Here is a 19496-nt window from a genome sequence, read left to right on the forward strand (position 1 = left end):
ATCTGTCCACCAGCTGTCAAGGGAGACTGGTGTACATACATACTTTTAAGTGTTTTCCAATTTGTCAATCAGTTTTAAATCACCACATAATAATAATAATAATAATAATGAAGACTATATAGAGAAGGTAACTCAATTAGTTACAGAATTAATCTAACTTGAGGCCTTCTATCTGTTATGTACAATATATACAACATGATGTGAAGAGTCTGGCTTGACACTAAATATTTAAGTGATTTTAAAAGTCAAAGTATCAAGCCTTGAACATATGCACAGGCATCTTGAACACATAAACATATATAAAATATAATTCTGCATTAAAAAATTCAACTGTAAATATGATGCAGAATTAGAGAAAAGCAGGTGGTAATTTTTGTACAAGAACTGTTAAATTGTCTAAAGATTCATCCATTTAAGACATTGATTATGAAAAGAAGAAATGCTTAGGAGCCTGCCTTATGTCACTGGGAATGTTGTTCCATACCAGTGGACCAGTACATTGAAAAATTTTTTTAAAAACAAAATTCCTTCTTTGGCCTTGGTATAATGTAATTTTTTCTTCTTATGGACCTTAAATTTGGAGTGCCATCAGCATCTCTTTGGTGAAAGATATTGCTTAGGTAGACATGAATGGCTTTTCTGGATACTTTATACATCAGTTGTCCTTTCTAAGAAATATTCTTTCATTTATTGTTAAAATCTTGATATTATTCATTGCATCCTGAAAAATGTCTATACATTGATCCAGAATTAAATGGCAAGCCCTCTTTTGGAGTCTTTAAAGTGTTGTTATGTTTGAATTAGAGGTATCACCCCAAATTACATTACAGTAGTCCAGATATGGCTGAATATAACTTTTATAAAACATGACCCAATACTGAAGTGGAATGTATGTTTTGATATTCCTCAATTCCTCAGTTGCCAAAGATAAGAATTAACCTTTTTTGAGACATGTTTAATGTGAATAGATCAAGTAAGATTGTTATCTTTGAATACACCAAGAATTTTAACATTAGAGGTCATATTAAGGCTTACATAGTCAAATAGAACCTGGAGTTTGTTGCTGTCTAGCCTTGCTTGTTTTTGTTGCAGTGTAACTAGTAGGCCTTTTGTTTATCCTGTATTTGTGATCATACTGTTTTCCTTGCACCATGGTTGAAGTCTGTTGAGAGCATCTTGTAAGTTATTTTCAAGTACCATTTTGGTATCATCTGCATAGAGGTCAGTGGAAGAAATTGAAGTTCCAATCTTAAGAGGCAAGCCATTGATAAATGTAATGAATAACATAGTTCCAAGGATAGAGCCCTGTGGCACTCCACAGTTAATATATTTACTTTGAGAACATTGGCCATTTAAAGATACTTTCTGCACTCTATCCTGAGTAAAGCAGATGATTGTACTAGCATTGCTCAGGAATGTAGTGCATACTTGAACTCAACAGTTTTCTTTTTTTTTTTTACTCCGTCTCTTAACTCCATTTTGACTAAAGTTATGCACATGATTTTTGGTGGTTTTATCTTGTCAAGTCCATTTTGAATAGGGTTATGTCCCTTGACAATTAACTTCATACCTTCACATGGTATGCTGCTTTTAGCCAGCACAGCTCAAGACCCATTCAACTTCATTTTGATATAGCCATCCATAATTAACTTCGTATCTTCACATGGATGTTGCTTGTAATTAAACTCTAAAAAAAATAATTGAAACAGCTATTTTACTCCCTTGTTTGAAACTTATTTAATCAGCAAACATCTGATGAATTATTTTGTGAACACTGTGCATTCCACTCTCCTGAGAGATTCTTGGATCAGTTCCCAGTGAGGGAGACATACCACACTGTACACAATTCCTAGTAGAGTCTTAAAAATCAAGATGCTTATAATGCCTTTCAGAACATGTCAGATGTGTCAAAAACCAGCTTAAAGTGCATTCAGTTTTATGACTACCTGAGTGAACCATTTCCAACATTTACAAAACATCTGGAACTTGACTGAATGGCCTTTTAAGTTTACATTGACATAGATGCCAAGTGCCCCTTTTACCCCATATTTTGGACTTGGACGGGTGTATGGTTTCCTTGTTTTTCTAATAAAAGACTTTAAGTAAACATTTCCTTGCAATTTTCTCTGTCGGACAGGCACTCAGTTTCATTTTGATAGAAACATATCCCATGTGTACAGGACTAGAGTTCTAAAATATGATTGGTTCATTTGAAATCAAGTTTACCATGCCTGTCTTTAACTGCCATATTGGATTAGAAATGAACCTTCCTCTTTCAGTTACTAGTGTTGCTCATTTCGTACATGTTTTCCAGACAGTAAAATCACAAAGGATTACTTTTGTGCAAGAACAAAAACAGTTCAGAATGAAAATCAGACAGATTTCAGATCATTAATGAATGATCTTACACTTGAATTGATAAAGATTTTTAAAAAAAGATGTGGAAAAGGCTCCTATAAACAGCCTGTGTCTGAGCATGTGTTACTCTTGGTGTTTAAAGGATATATTGAACTCAACAATGTTGCGATAATAGAGTTTGGGACTTCAAGCAGATTATGACTAGAGATAATTGCCAACATGATAACATGGTCAACATAAGCTAAATATAGCTTTTATGGATTCACACACAAATGTAAACATTAGAGGAGTTACAGCCCATAGATCCCCATCTTCTCTTAACTTTGATTTGTCAAAAGCACTTCTGCATTTTAAGGCTGTATGTAGGAAATTGTAGTAAACAGAATCCTTTGTGACACGCCCATTGCTAATAGCTCTGGTATCTGTAGTTCTGTCCATCAGTTTGCCTGTCACACTTCAATTTCTGTACTATAGGTTTAAAGCCATTTGAGATTAAGGAATGAAGATTGGCATACTTCTGTGTTGTCATTAGATGGTGTGTTATGTACTACATTGGGTAAGAGATTAAGGAATGAAGATTGGTATACTTCTGTGTTGTCATTAGATGGTGTGTTATGTACTACATTGGGTAAGAGATTAAGGATGAAGATTGGCATACTTCTGTGTTGTCATTAGAAGGTTATGTACTACATTGGGTAAGAGATTAAGGATGAAGATTGGCATACTTCTGTGTTGTCATTAGATGGTGTGTTATGTACTACATTGGGTAAGAGATTAAGGATGAAGATTGGCATACTTCTGTGTTGTTATTAGAAGGTTATGTACTACATTGGGTAAGAGATTAAGGATGAAGATTGGCATACTTCTGTGTTGTCATTAGATGGTGTGTTATGTACTACATTGGGTAAGAGATTAAGGAATGAAGATTGGTATACTTCTGTGTTGTCATTAGAAGGTGTGTTATGTACTACATTGGGTAAGAGATTAAGGAATGAAGATTGGTATACTTCTGTGTTGTCATTAGATGATGTGTTATGTACTACATTGGGTAAGAGATTAAGGATGAAGATTGGTATACTTCTGTGTTGTCATTAGATGATGTGTTATGTACTACATTGGGTAAGAGATTAAGGAATGAAGATTGGCATACTTCTGTGTTGTCATTAGATGGTGTGTTATGTACTACATTGGGTAAGAGATTAAGGATGAAGATTGGCATACTTCTGTGTTGTTATTAGAAGGTTATGTACTACATTGGGTAAGAGATTAAGGATGAAGATTGGCATACTTCTGTGTTGTCATTAGATGGTGTGTTATGTACTACATTGGGTAAGAGATTAAGGAATGAAGATTGGCATACTTCTGTGTTGTCATTAGATGATGTGTTATGTACTACATTGGGTAAGAGATTAAGGATGAAGATTGGCATACTTCTGTGTTGTTATTAGAAGGTTATGTACTACATTGGGTAAGAGATTAAGGATGAAGATTGGCATACTTCTGTGTTGTCATTAGATGGTGTGTTATGTACTACATTGGGTAAGAGATTAAGGAATGAAGATTGGCATACTTCTGTGTTGTCATTAGATGGTGTGTTATGTACTACATTGGGTAAGAGATTAAGGATGAAGATTGGCATACTTCTGTGTTGTCATTAGATGGTGTGTTATGTACTACATTGGGTAAGAGATTAAGGATGAAGATTGGCATACTTCTGTGTTGTCATTAGAAGGTTATGTACTACATTGGGTAAGAGATTAAGGAATGAAGATTGGTATACTTCTGTGTTGTCATTAGATGGTGTGTTATGTACTACATTGGGTAAGAGATTAAGGATGAAGATTGGCATACTTCTGTGTTGTCATTAGAAGGTGTGTTATGTACTACATTGGGTAAGAGATTAAGGATGAAGATTGGCATACTTCTGTGTTGTCATTAGATGGTGTGTTATGTACTACATTGGGTAAGAGATTAAGGAATGAAGATTGGTATACTTCTGTGTTGTCATTAGATGGTGTGTTATGTACTACATTGGGTAAGAGATTAAGGAATGAAGATTGGTATACTTCTGTGTTGTCATTAGAAGGTGTGTTATGTACTACATTGGGTAAGAGATTAAGGATGAAGATTGGCATACTTCTGTGTTGTCATTAGAAGGTGTGTTATGTACTACATTGGGTAAGAGATTAAGGATGAAGATTGGCATACTTCTGTGTTGTCATTAGATGGTGTGTTATGTACTACATTGGGTAAGAGATTAAGGAATGAAGATTGGTATACTTCTGTGTTGTCATTAGAAGGTGTGTTATGTACTACATTGGGTAAGAGATTAAGGAATGAAGATTGGCATACTTCTGTGTTGTCATTAGATGGTGTGTTATGTACTACATTGGTAAGAGATTAAGGATGAAGATTGGCATACTTCTGTGTTGTCATTAGATGGTGTGTTATGTACTACATTGGGTAAGAGATTAAGGATGAAGATTGGCATACTTCTGTGTTGTCATTAGATGGTGTGTTATGTACTACATTGGGTAAGAGATTAAGGAATGAAGATTGGTATACTTCTGTGTTGTCATTAGATGGTGTGTTATGTACTACATTGGGTAAGAGATTAAGGATGAAGATTGGCATACTTCTGTGGTGTCATTAGAAGGTTATGTACTACATTGGGTAAGAGATTAAGGATGAAGATTGGCATACTTCTGTGTTGTCATTAGATGGTGTGTTATGTACTACATTGGGTAAGAGATTAAGGATGAAGATTGGCATACTTCTGTGTTGTCATTAGATGGTGTGTTATGTACTACATTGGGTAAGAGATTAAGGAATGAAGATTGGTATACTTCTGTGTTGTCATTAGATGGTGTGTTATGTACTACATTGGGTAAGAGATTAAGGATGAAGATTGGCATACTTCTGTGTTGTCATTAGATGGTGTGTTATGTACTACATTGGGTAAGAGATTAAGGATGAAGATTGGTATACTTCTGTGTTGTCATTAGAAGGTGTGTTATGTACTACATTGGGTAAGAGATTAAGGAATGAAGATTGGTATACTTCTGTGGTGTCATTAGAAGGTTATGTACTACATTGGGTAAGAGATTAAGGATGAAGATTGGCATACTTCTGTGTTGTCATTAGATGGTGTGTTATGTACTACATTGGGTAAGAGATTAAGGAATGAAGATTGGTATACTTCTGTGTTGTCATTAGAAGGTGTGTTATGTACTACATTGGGTAAGAGATTAAGGAATGAAGATTGGTATACTTCTGTGTTGTCATTAGAAAGTATGTTATGTACTACATTGGGTAAGAGATTAAGGAATGAAGATTGGCATACTTCTGTGTTGTCATTAGAAGGTGTGTTATGTACTACATTGGGTAAGAGATTAAGGATGAAGATTGGTATACTTCTGTGTTGTCATTAGAAAGTATGTTATGTACTACATTGGGTAAGAGATTAAGGAATGAAGATTGGTATACTTCTGTGTTGTCATTAGAAAGTATGTTATGTACTACATTGGGTAAGAGATTAAGGATGAAGATTGGCATACTTCTGTGTTGTCATTAGATGGTGTGTTATGTACTACATTGGGTAAGAGATTAAGGATGAAGATTGGCATACTTCTGTGTTGTCATTAGATGGTGTGTTATGTACTACATTGGGTAAGAGATTAAGGAATGAAGATTGGTATACTTCTGTGTTGTCATTAGATGGTGTGTTATGTACTACATTGGGTAAGAGATTAAGGATGAAGATTGGCATACTTCTGTGTTGTCATTAGATGGTGTGTTATGTACTACATTGGGTAAGAGATTAAGGATGAAGATTGGTATACTTCTGTGTTGTCATTAGAAGGTGTGTTATGTACTACATTGGGTAAGAGATTAAGGAATGAAGATTGGTATACTTCTGTGGTGTCATTAGAAGGTTATGTACTACATTGGGTAAGAGATTAAGGATGAAGATTGGCATACTTCTGTGTTGTCATTAGATGGTGTGTTATGTACTACATTGGGTAAGAGATTAAGGAATGAAGATTGGTATACTTCTGTGTTGTCATTAGAAGGTGTGTTATGTACTACATTGGGTAAGAGATTAAGGAATGAAGATTGGTATACTTCTGTGGTGTCATTAGAAGGTTATGTACTACATTGGGTAAGAGATTAAGGATGAAGATTGGCATACTTCTGTGTTGTCATTAGATGGTGTGTTATGTACTACATTGGGTAAGAGATTAAGGAATGAAGATTGGTATACTTCTGTGTTGTCATTAGAAGGTGTGTTATGTACTACATTGGGTAAGAGATTAAGGAATGAAGATTGGTATACTTCTGTGTTGTCATTAGAAGGTGTGTTATGTACTACATTGGGTAAGAGATTAAGGATGAAGATTGGCATACTTCTGTGTTGTCATTAGAAGGTGTGTTATGTACTACATTGGGTAAGAGATTAAGGAATGAAGATTGGTATACTTCTGTGTTGTCATTAGAAAGTATGTTATGTACTACATTGGGTAAGAGATTAAGGAATGAAGATTGGCATACTTCTGTGTTGTCATTAGAAGGTGTGTTATGTACTACATTGGGTAAGAGATTAAGGATGAAGATTGGTATACTTCTGTGTTGTCATTAGAAAGTATGTTATGTACTACATTGGGTAAGAGATTAAGGAATGAAGATTGGTATACTTCTGTGTTGTCATTAGAAGGTGTGTTATGTACTACATTGGGTAAGAGATTAAGGAATGAAGATTGGTATACTTCTGTGTTGTTATTAGAAGGTTATGTACTACATTGGGTAAGAGATTAAGGAATGAAGATTGGTATACTTCTGTGTTGTCATTAGAAGGTGTGTTATGTACTACATTGGGTAAGAGATTAAGGAATGAAGATTGGCATACTTCTGTGTTGTCATTAGAAGGTGTGTTATGTACTACATTGGGTAAGAGATTAAGGAATGAAGATTGGTATACTTCTGTGTTGTCATTAGATGGTGTGTTATGTACTACATTGGGTAAGAGATTAAGGATGAAGATTGGCATACTTCTGTGTTGTCATTAGAAGGTGTGTTATGTACTACATTGGGTAAGAGATTAAGGAATGAAGATTGGTATACTTCTGTGTTGTCATTAGAAGGTGTGTTATGTACTACATTGGGTAAGAGATTAAGGAATGAAGATTGGTATACTTCTGTGTTGTTATTAGAAGGTTATGTACTACATTGGGTAAGAGATTAAGGATGAAGATTGGCATACTTCTGTGTTGTTATTAGAAGGTTATGTACTACATTAGGTATCTTCGTGATTGAGGTCATGGTTCAATAATACGGAGATGAAGCACAGTATACTTATGCTTCACATTTTGATGGCATCTAATGTATCGCAGTCAGGTTTTTATCTTAAGGTCAAGGTTACTGATCAGTCTTTTCTGCACTTTTTTGTCCAGTGCTCATTGAGATGGGGCATGGAAACTTTGCGACTTTTCATATCTGCTAGTAGTTTTACAGGTCTGACTTAAGTGTCAGTCAGATTTCATTAGTGTTAACATTTGTCACAATGATGGTTGCATACTAAAGCTGAATTTACTTTTTTCTTGTCAAAATGTAGTATTTAAAAATATTGCAAGCTGGTGGACTGAATTACAGTAAATATAGATTCCCTTGGTGGTTAAATTCCTTGTAATGTTTATTAAGGATGTTTAGTGAAAGTTTGAAGTGGTCACCATGTGTCTGATAGAGAAATCTAATGGGGGGGGGGGTAGAATGCTGAGAACAAGATGACAAATGTATGCATTTTGTCATGCAATTCTTTTTTTATTGGTTGCTATACAATTTGGTACATGTTATGATCATGATATAAAAATGCAAAAATTGACAGATCTCTGTGTTTCCATAACAATTTTAGAATTAAGAATGTTTTTATAACAGATAATTCTATCTTTTACTTGCAATTGGGTCTGTTTTAGGAGGGAATTTTGTGAATGCAACCGCTCTGTCATTTTTAGTGGACTGATGTAAAACTAAGATATTATGGCCATCCTCAGTGATTGTACTTGCAGTGTTTTTGGAAGCATTACACCCTTGTTTTGACTATGTACAGAGGTTGGATGTGTGGGATGGCAGAGATATATTTATGTCAACTCCTCATGTTTTCAGGATGAACATTTTTCCATATAAGTAAATAATATATTTTTCTTACAAAATTATCTGTATTATCCATGCCATTGACTTTACAAATAGTAAAATGTTGTACTCCAATTTTTAGCTGTTGTTTTATCACCACAGAACTGCAGTCATTTCCCAAAACTTAGGTATTCTAGTAACAAAAATAAATATCATAAATTAGCAAATACATCATCTGAAAACAAATAGTAAACACTAGTTTACATTCTATTGCACCTATGCACTAGTTTCATGCCAGTATGTTGTTAATGACATCAGACTGGAAATTTATCATGCCTGGGAAAATGTATGAGATAACATAGTCACTGAGACTAACACAGGGTGACCTTGATTATATGGCTCTTTGTGATGTGTCCATTGTAACTAAGCACTATTACTTCAAGCATGTCAAGAACAGCCAGAACATGACTTGGTATCTCTTTTATATAAATCAAATGTACCATAAAATATTCACTGTACCTTTCACAGAAGAAGTACGCTTATGACTTTAGATTAAGTGCTTAAAGTTAAACTTTTTCAAGAGTCAATGCAATCTGTTAAACAAATTTTTTAGTCAATTTAGTTCTCTAAATTATGTATCCATGCAGCTTACATAAAGCTGTTGCCCATATATTATTGTTTTGATAAATTATTTTAAAGGATTTTTTGTATATTTCTTTTCAGTCTTCTGTCAGTCTGGAGAAGAAGTTGAGTCACAAAATAAATGCAAGAAGTGTCCACGAGGATTATACAAGAATAACACAGATCCAAATATAGGAAACTTTGGCAAATGTCAGCTTTGTCCCACAAATTACACCACTGATGATGAGGGATCCATTAATAGCAACATGTGCAAAGTCCGTAAGTATCATTATACTGGTTTAAAAATACATTTGCCTGACATATTTAACTTTGAAAGTGAGTTTAGTTAATACGTTAATGACTAATTGAATGTGAAATTAGCCAGAATTGTGTAGGTTGTAACCATGTGGAATGGCCATGTATCTATCATTCCTCCATTAATACTTGCTTGTAACAATTTAAATTTTGATCAGACTTGGTTTATAGGCATATATCATCAAGATCTCAGTTGAAGTTAGTTAAGAGTGACACCCATAAATAATAATGAGGTGATATTTTATGATTGGTTCTATTTATTTCCAATGTGGAGGCTGTGTTCTGAGCAGAAATTTGATATGTAGGTACATATAATCATCAAGATCTAACCTGAGTTCTGAGATGATCCATCATCAAGATCTCACCTGAGTTCTGAGATGATCCATCATCAAGATCTCGCCTGAGTTCTGAGATGATCCATCATCAAGATCTTACCTGAGTTCTGAGATGATCCATCATCAAGATGTAACCTGAGTTCTGAGATGATCCATCATCAAGATCTAACCTGAGTTCTGAGGTGATCCATCATCAAGATGTAACCTGAGTTCTGAGATGATCCATCATCAAGATCTCACCTGAGTTCTGAGATGATCCATCATCAAGATCTCACTTGAGTTCTGAGATGATCCATCATCAATATCTAACCTGAGTTCTGAGAGGATCCATCATCAAGATCTCACCTGAGTTCTGAGATGATCCATCATCAAGATCTCACCTGAGTTCTGAGATGATCATTAAGATCTCACCTGAGTTCTGAGATGATCTATCATCAAGATCTAACCTGAGTTCTGAGATGATCCATCATCAAGATCTCACCTGAGTTTTGAGATGATCCATCATCAAGATCTCACCTGAGTTTTGAGATGATCCATCATCAAGTTGAGCTTGTTACTAATTAAGAAGGTGTATTTATAAGCAGATTTTATTCAGACTTGTAAAATTACAGTACCATCAAAATTTCAGGCAGATTTGAATATGAGCAACAACCATCAACATTTATAACAGTTTCTGGTATGACATTGTACCATTCTTAATTCATTATTCAACCATCAATATTTATGACATTTTCTGGTATCAGATTGTACGATTCTTAATGCATTATTATTCCATCAATATTTATGACATTTTCTGGTATCAGATTGTACCATTCTTAATGCATTATTATTCCATCAATATTTATGGCATTTTCTGGTATCAGATTGTACCATTCTTAATGCATTATTATTCCATCAATATTTATGACATTTTCTGGTATCAGGATGAACCTTCTTAATGCATTATTATTCCATCAACATCGATGACATTTTCTTGTCTCATATTGCACTTTTCTTAATGCATTATTCAACCATCAATATTTATGACATTTTCTGGTATCAGGTTTTATTATATGCTCATTTTTTTCCACGTTAACTTTACATTGTCATAATCGTTCAGTATTACCCAATACTGAACTTGCACGACAATACACATATAGCATTCACATGCATAAAGGAACTACTTTCTATTGTAAACAAACAATGGATGCAGACACCAGCATTTTTGATTTGTACACAAATCATGAACACTCGTGTAAGAGGTTCTTTACATTGTGGTTGTTTAAATTTGTTTCTGAATGAACTAAAACAGATGTTTTGTGGACTGCCACATACCAGCTGTTTTGGCACATTCTGCATTGATACAATGTTACAGATTTAGGCTAGCTACAGTATATAACAGATGCAAGATAAGGTCCTTACAAATAACATACAAGTGACAAGTCATATACTCTCTTCTTTAGCTGGTGATAAGAATGGCAAAATAAAATATACTTACAGTTTTACATCCTGAATTTCCTCAAAATGTATTTTCTTAATTCTGCAAATCCAAATTACATGAGCCATGTCATAGGTTTTCAATCTCGATTACACATTTCAAAATTGTGCTGTAATTTCGATGATAAGTGCAATTGCATCCTCCTTACTGCACTCAAAATGAAATAAGCATTAAATTCCGTAGCCTCTTTTTGATAATTGCAATTGAAAGACTTCATATTTTTCCCACATTATGATTTCAAACATTCAATGACAGAAACAGAAACACTTTTGCAGACGTAAACATGCTTCTCCCACGCTGCTTCAATCCGATATATTTCATGTATAATTTGCACAGATGAATCCAGTCCAAAATCACAAACTTTCATTGAACCGAAACAAAATACCAAAATATATTCATTCCAGATCAAATGGAAAAGTTGTTGCAATTCGCATTCATTCACACTATGACTGCAAATTTCAATTTTAACTAGACGTGCCATTTTCTTTTGAAAGTTATGTCGAGCACGCGACTAAGTTCAAATTTATCTGGGCGGAGTTATGTGTGAATTAATAATGATGTTATTGTGTAATGACAAATCTGCGCTTCTGTATTTAGTTTGGAATATGGCATTCATTCATTTACGTTGTTTCTTGTAGTGTATTTTGTTTCTATAATTAAACCTTAGGTAGAATTAAAAAATGAGCATATAATAAAAAGGTTACTGCATTTGAATGGGAAAATATGAACTCATTTTGTCGGAAGGATATACTGCACTCCCAAGGTCGTGCAGTATTCCATCCCAAAACTTGTTCATATTTTCCCATACAAATGCAGTAACTTGTAAGTACCTTCTTAATGCATTATTATTCCATCAATATTTATGACATTTTCTGGTATCAGATTGTACCATTCTTAATGCATTATTATTCCATCAATATTTATGCCATTTTCTGGTTTCAGACTGTACCTTTCTTAATGCATTATTATTCCATCAATATTTATGACATTTTCTGGTATCAGATTATACCATTCTTAATGCATTATTATTCCATCAATATTTATGACATTTTCTGGTATCAGATTTTACCTTTCTTAATGCATTATTCAATGCAGGGCTTTAAAATTTGTACAAACAATCACTGATTCACCATTGTCTATGGCACTAATTACCAAGACAAGAAAAAATCTCCAAACAACTTCTTCCCAAAGAATGCTTAGCAGAATTTGACAAAATTTGAAATAACGTATTTTGACATAAATTTCATTCTCATTTTGAGAAGCGTCTGCTATACAACATTGCTGACATTTCTAAATTTGAGAAGAAAAAATGTCAGAAAGGATGATACTAATCTAGATGTATTGACTAACATCACTGGCATTTGGCTTTGAGACAGATATCAGCCAGGTGAGCAATCATAGGCCGACTTGAACCTCTTCTTGATTTTAGGGTCAAACTGTTCCAAATATAGTAAGGCACTGAGCATATGCAAATGTGTCAGAAAATCTCACAGTGTCAGAAAATCTCACAGAATTTGACTCAGTCTCACTTGTGTGATGTGATTTAGATTTTTAACATAGCTTTAACAATTTTAGTCATAGCACTATGATAGTTTATAGCAATGTATAACACCGGGTATCATGCTGCAGACATGGAACATGATGTTGCATTCAGTCACATTATCCTGACACCAGCCCTAACAATAACCTCTTAATGCTGAGTACCTAGTGAGGCAACTTAATACAGAATGGAATACATAAGTACAATATGGTACAGAATATAAACCATATGTATAACATCATACCTATCATTGCAGAATGGAATACATAAGTACCTCATGGTACAGATCTGTACAGAATTTAATAACAATTTCAACATGGTACAAAATGGAATACTTATGTATAACATCATACAGGGATGTACAGAATTAATATGTAAGTACAACATGGTACAGAATTAATACATAAGTACAGCATGGTACAGAATTAATACATAAGTACAACATGGTACAGAATTAATACATAAGTACAGCATGGTACAGAATTAATATGTAAGTACAGCATGGTACAGAATTAATACATAAGTACAACATGGTACAGAATTAATACATAAGTACAGCATGGTACAGAATTAATACATAAGTACAGCATGGTACAGAATTAATACATAAGTACAGCATGGTACAGAATTAATACATAAGTACAGCATGGTACAGAATTAATACATAAGTACAGCATGGTACAGAATTAATACATAAGTACAGCATGGTACAGAATTAATACATAAGTACAACATGGTACAGAATTAATACATAAGTACAGCATGGTACAGAATTAATACATAAGTACAACATGGTACAGAATTAATACATAAGTACAGCATGGTACAGAATTAATATGTAAGTACAGCATGGTACAGAATTAATACATAAGTACAACATGGTACAGAATTAATACATAAGTACAACATGGTACAGAATTAATATGTAAGTACAACATGGTACAGAATTAATACATAAGTACAACATGGTACAGAATTAATACATAAGTACAACATGGTACAGAATTAATATGTAAGTACAACATGGTACAGAATTAATACATAAGTACAACATGGTACAGAATAAATACATAAGTACAACATGGTACAAGATGCAATACATAAGTACAAGATGGTACAGATCTGTACATAATCTAATATGCAAGTTTATGCACAACTAAAACTACTAAATTGTAAAAGGAAAGATTTAACACATGCATTGTAAGAAAATATAGGATACATGAATATATGCATTCATTCTCTCTCTCTCTCACTCACTCTTTTCCTTTCTCTCAAACAAACGACTATTCATTATTACCAATATTATACAACATCAACATCATAACAAAAAATTACTTCAATACTTAAATAAAATATTTAAAATATTTGTCGCTCTCTTTGGGGGCTACTCATGGGCTAGAATCTGAATGTACAAGATTATGATTCCCAATCAGTGCTAGGCTGATCCCAACATTACAGTGTATTTTCGGGCTGATCCCAGCTCAAGTATAAGAATCAGTGCTAGACTGATCTCAGCACAAGTAAAATTGGTGCTACCCTGATCCCAGCATTTGAGTGTATTTTGGGCTGATCCCAGCATAAGGTATGGTGTGCACTAAGCTGATCTTAGTATTGTAACGGTTACAATATTTTTGGATTCTCCTGTCTAGCTTTTGATTAGAAAGAATAATACAAAATTGTATAGAATCAACATCGAAAGTATTTATTTGTAAATTACCTTAAGTACAAGAGCAGGTGAACATGCAATTACTGAATGTCAATACAGTTACATATACATAAACATTTAAGATTTAATACCAGACTTATGTAAACCAGAGAATCACGGGAGACAAAGGTGATTGACTCCTGTGGGGGAAGGTGCAATGGAGCTTCAAATATAATTGCACCTTCTCCACCTCTCTCTGAGTGGGTTTAAGAATATATTTGTAATGATTTATATCACATAGAATTCACATTATGGAAGTACAAGAAAGAGTTGCTTAAATCGGGGCAGTGAATAAGGTGAAGTATTAACCTTCAGGTGTTCAAGGTCATGAGTACTGTAAGGTGAAGGTGCAATGTGAGTTCACCTTCTAATGAAGGTGAAGAGTGACGGTTTAGTAGCATTAATATACTTATATACAAGTTCCTGAGGGAACAATTTGTATATATTGTAATGATCTCTCGCCTTCAGTTACATAGATTAATTGCGGTGATAATTCACTAAAGGTGAAATATCAACCAATACAGTAGCAGACGTCACCTCATGAATAATAAATAACTTGTGGAATTCCCCGTAATGTCAAGCAAGCATATCAAATTTCATTAGAACTAACCATTGCAACTTGACTATGTTTATCCAACATAGCTTGAGACATTATAAAATAGTTGAAATGGGTACATCACCCGATGCCTTACTCTTGTCTGCTCCAAATGCTGGACAAGATAAGTGAAGCTCTCTATTACATGTATGTGGTGCTTTTCATAGAAAAAGGTCATGTGACCAATAACCAACCAGATTCCATAGTGTTCACTGACCAAAAGAGTGCAAATTGCAGATGCATTACACTATAATGGTGTATTCTGGTGGGCTGATCCCATCTTCGAGTAAATCTATGCTAGGCTGATCCCATCATTATAGTGTATTCTAGGCTGATCCCAGCTCAAGTATAATTTGTGCTATTCTGATCCCAGCATTGAAGTGTAGTCTGGGTGGGCTGATCCCAGCTTCCATAGACTGTGCTAGACTGAACCTAGCTTAAGTAGAGTCTCTGCTAGGTTGATCCCAGCATTCAGGTGTATTCTTGGCTGATCCCACATTAAGTAGACTATGTGGTAGGCTGATCCCAGCATACGTTTGTATTCTGGGCTGATCCTATCTCAACTAAATCTATGCTAGTCTGATCCCCACATCAGAGTGTATTCTGGGTTGATCCCAGATCAGTGGAATCAAGCTAGGCTGATCCCAGCTTGAAGAAAGTATTATTGTTTCCTATTTAAAACTACAAAAGAAATGTATTAAACAGTCATGACCTTTATGTTCTTAGTATAGTATATGAGTAACCGATTGGGGGAAAATGCCAGATTGAATTTGATCTTAAAATATATCAAATGAGAGCCCCAAAGAGGATGCCAGTTTGAATGTGACAATCAATTTGGAAGGAATGGTGTCCAAAGCATTTGACACTAAATGTATGCCCACAACTGTTCCTGAGCAGAAAGAAGTCAGCTGATTCAAATACTGCTCCATACAGGATATGGGACAAAGGACACCAGACTTGCCACAAATTCTGAAAGAATGAAATGTTGACACCAGCACAAAACGGGTCCATTTTTGAAGATGGCCAAGGTGAGTATAAACATAGATTTGTCCATTGGAAATTTCACATCATGAATCCTTGGGTAGATGCATGAGGAAATGCACTCTAGCCTCTCAGACTCCTGAAAAGGGGTCACTATGACCAGCATGTACGTAATGGAATCTAATTCCTGCAAGCTGGAGCTTAATTGTGGAGTACTGCAGCTGCACATGGTGTGACAGTTTGTGACAAAATAAATCAAAATATCTTCTGAAAATATGGTTAAAGAGCTTAGCATGAGCAACAACGCACGACATGGCCAAAAATTCAACAAACACTGGAAGCCAGTTCTGTACACTGACCTAGTTTTAATGTACACGCATAAATACCACCAGTCCTGCACATGTGTCAAAATGGCACACAATATCCAGAAATGTTTGTATTCCATGCCACAGAACAACACTGGAAGAAAGATGTGTTGTAAGATGGTCATGCTATGATGTGGGCAGCTGTATCAGTCTGTGCACCCACAAGACTGCCAAAATATTTGTATTCCATGTGCACCCACAAGACCTGAAAGAAGAAAAATTGGAAAGCAGAACCACCCGTATGAAATAATTAGGCGGATTCCACCTGGAACTTAAGCAGACTCCAGGCGGAATCTGCCTAAAATGTTAAAAATCTGGTTAATACAAAGGCGGACATGGAATATTTGAGAAATCAAACATAAATCCATCTAGAGTCCATCTAACTCTAAGATGGACTTTTGTCAAATTCCTGCCATAAATACATCTTTAGGCATAATTTTGGACTTGGTTGATTTTCCACCCACCATCTAGGTGGAATTAGGAACTTAGTCATTGGCATCTATTATATGAAAGGAGGAATCTGGACTTAGTTTATTTTCTAACCAACATCTAGGCGGAATGAAGAACTTAGTCATTTACATCAGTTAAATAAGGCATAATTAGGACTTGGCTTTTGTCATGGCTGCTTATGGAACAAGGACTAATTCCAGAGACCACAACAGCATCATAGTTTGTGCAATCAAAAATCCAGTCTACAGTACAAGTGACATAAGGCAGGCTCCTAGCTTTTCTTCTTCTCAAAACCAAATTGTCTCAAATGGATGCTTTTCTGTAATTTTGCATTATTTTCACTGCTGAATTTTTCAATGCAGATTAATATTTTATATATGTTTATGTGTTCACAGATGCCTGTGCATATGCAACAGGCTTGATACTTTGATTTTTAAAAACAATTAATTATTTAGTGTCAGATACTTCATATCATGTTGTATATACTGTACATGTTGTACATCACAGATAGAAGGCCTCAAGGTAGATTAGTTCTGTAACTAATTGAATTACCTTCTCTAAATAAAGTCATTATTATTATTATTATTATTAACCCCCATTTCTCTTGCCTTGGATGTCATATAATTACAACATCAGTATAATTGTTTTCATGCACACTTAAATATCACCTTGGTTAATAAAGTCCTGTTTAATTCATATCCATTATTTCTTTGAAACCTGCTGAAATGTCTGAAACACTAAAAAATCTTCAGTAAAATACTATATAATGATCAAAATTTTAGTGAAATCTTACAAAAGTTTTAGTAATTTCTTTTGTGAAAATATTTCAAAGAAATTTGAGTGAGACCTCAACATAATTTCAATGAAAGTTTGGTTAAAATATGTGTGAAATCTCACCAAACTTTAAAGTGAAATGAAAAATACTTAAGTGATGTCATGTTGGATTAGATTTTGTATGCAAGAAAGAAAATGGCATTGCCCCTTAGGACAAGAAAAACCTAAATCTTATTTGATAATGTCTGTCAAAATAAAATTTATGATCCATTTTAAATATTACTGTGAATATTTATCATTGATTCCCAATAATGTCTAAAAATCATTAGGCAGTTTAATAGAAATCTGAAGTATATTTTTTATGGTTTAGGCAGAAATTGCTTAAAAAAAACCCGTCTGAAATCCGCCTTGACATTTTCATTATTGGATAGGGTTTCTGCAGGTATTTCCATCTAATTAGGCAGAAGTAAAGATTCCGCCTAGTAACAGTAATTTGCCTATTTCGAGCTATATTCCACCCTGAATCTGCCTAAAAGTGATAATAAGGGAAATCTATGCTAAATAAGCGGAGTAAACATATTCCGTTTTGTAGAAGGAATAAACAAATTCCACCTAGTAGGCGGAATAAACAAATTCCACCTAGTAATAGACGGACTAATTTGCCTATTTTGGGCTGTATTCCACCCTGACCCCACCTAAAATTTATAATAAGTGGAATCTAGGCTTTAAGTGAAATGAGCTTTAAAATTCCACCTGGAATCTGGTTAAAGTCAGGGTGGAAGTTTTCGTACAGGTAGGCAGTAGGAAGTGCTGTGGTGATGTATAGAAAAACCAGAGCAAAATGCTTTCAGATAACATAGCCAGAGTATTTTGCAATGCCACTTTAAACATCCTTGACAATTGGGTCACTGTCGAATCATTAGAATGTGTTGAAGGCGCTTCCAGTTGTGCATGGGCAAAATTGTCTGTTCTGAGAACTGGTTGACTATCATTATCGCTGTTGCCGCTACATTACCTAAACAGATGAATTGATAAGATTTCGTTAATCGCAGGCTGAAATGATTCTGCTTTGACTAGAAAGTTCTTATCTAAGTTTGGCAGAGACCAATTCTCCTGTAATGTCATTTCATGGTTACCCAATTATGGCTAGCAAGAGGGTCAACTCAACTGTTATGATAGCCTCTCCAATTCCTGTCAGCAGTGTTCAAGTTAATGTTGTCCAAGTGTGGACTACTAACAGAAATAAAATCACAACAGAAATATGAAATCCACCTAACATAGCGCAAGAATCAGGGAGAGGGGAAGAAAGTATTTTTAAATGATATAGAATACCACCAGATTCAAATCCAACACATTAAATCCATAAGAACAGTTTGATGTAGAGACTCTTAACCCATTTGAAAAGCCAGAGAAATGACTGATCCCATGTTACTCTACATGATCATGCATTGTTATATAAGATTATCGACATTGGTTGGCTCTTTGAATTCAGCTGCCAGTGCTAACCCATAGGAAAAGTTCTGATCATGCCCACCCCACATGACCTTCCCACACTTTTACCTCCATGAAGGCAGCAAGTAAAGAGTCTAGTAATAGCCTTACGCATAATTCCCTGTCTTCCTCTCAGTTTCAAGACCCTGTCTTCCTCTCAGTTTCAAGACCATGCACAACACCTCTATACAAGTATTGGTCAATGGCTAAGCCTTATAATTCAACATTATATCAGCTTACCACACCACCAATTCCTCCCTTAATGGTCATAACCAGACAAAGCCCATTGCAAAAAGGCCAGTTTGTACCTAAAATAACTCAAGATCATCAAGTTGTGCATAAACCAAATTTAATAAATTATCA

The 19496-nt window shown here is 34.7% G+C and overlaps 1 protein-coding gene across 1 annotated transcript in view; it reads left to right on the forward strand.

The window, feature by feature from the left end:
* Positions 1–19496, forward strand: part of LOC149806280 (uncharacterized) — a 386203-nt gene that overhangs the window by 231297 nt on the left and 135410 nt on the right. Inside the window, exon 35 of the mRNA XM_089935557.1 lies at positions 9208–9384. Coding sequence (XP_089791683.1) covers positions 9208–9384 — 177 coding nt within the window. The remainder of the gene's footprint in view (positions 1–9207; positions 9385–19496) is intronic.

This window comes from Sinohyriopsis cumingii, chromosome 2 (genome assembly GCF_028554795.1).
Source record: "Sinohyriopsis cumingii isolate HCF-2022 chromosome 2, ASM2855479v2, whole genome shotgun sequence".
Lineage (NCBI taxonomy): Eukaryota > Metazoa > Mollusca > Bivalvia > Unionida > Unionidae > Sinohyriopsis > Sinohyriopsis cumingii.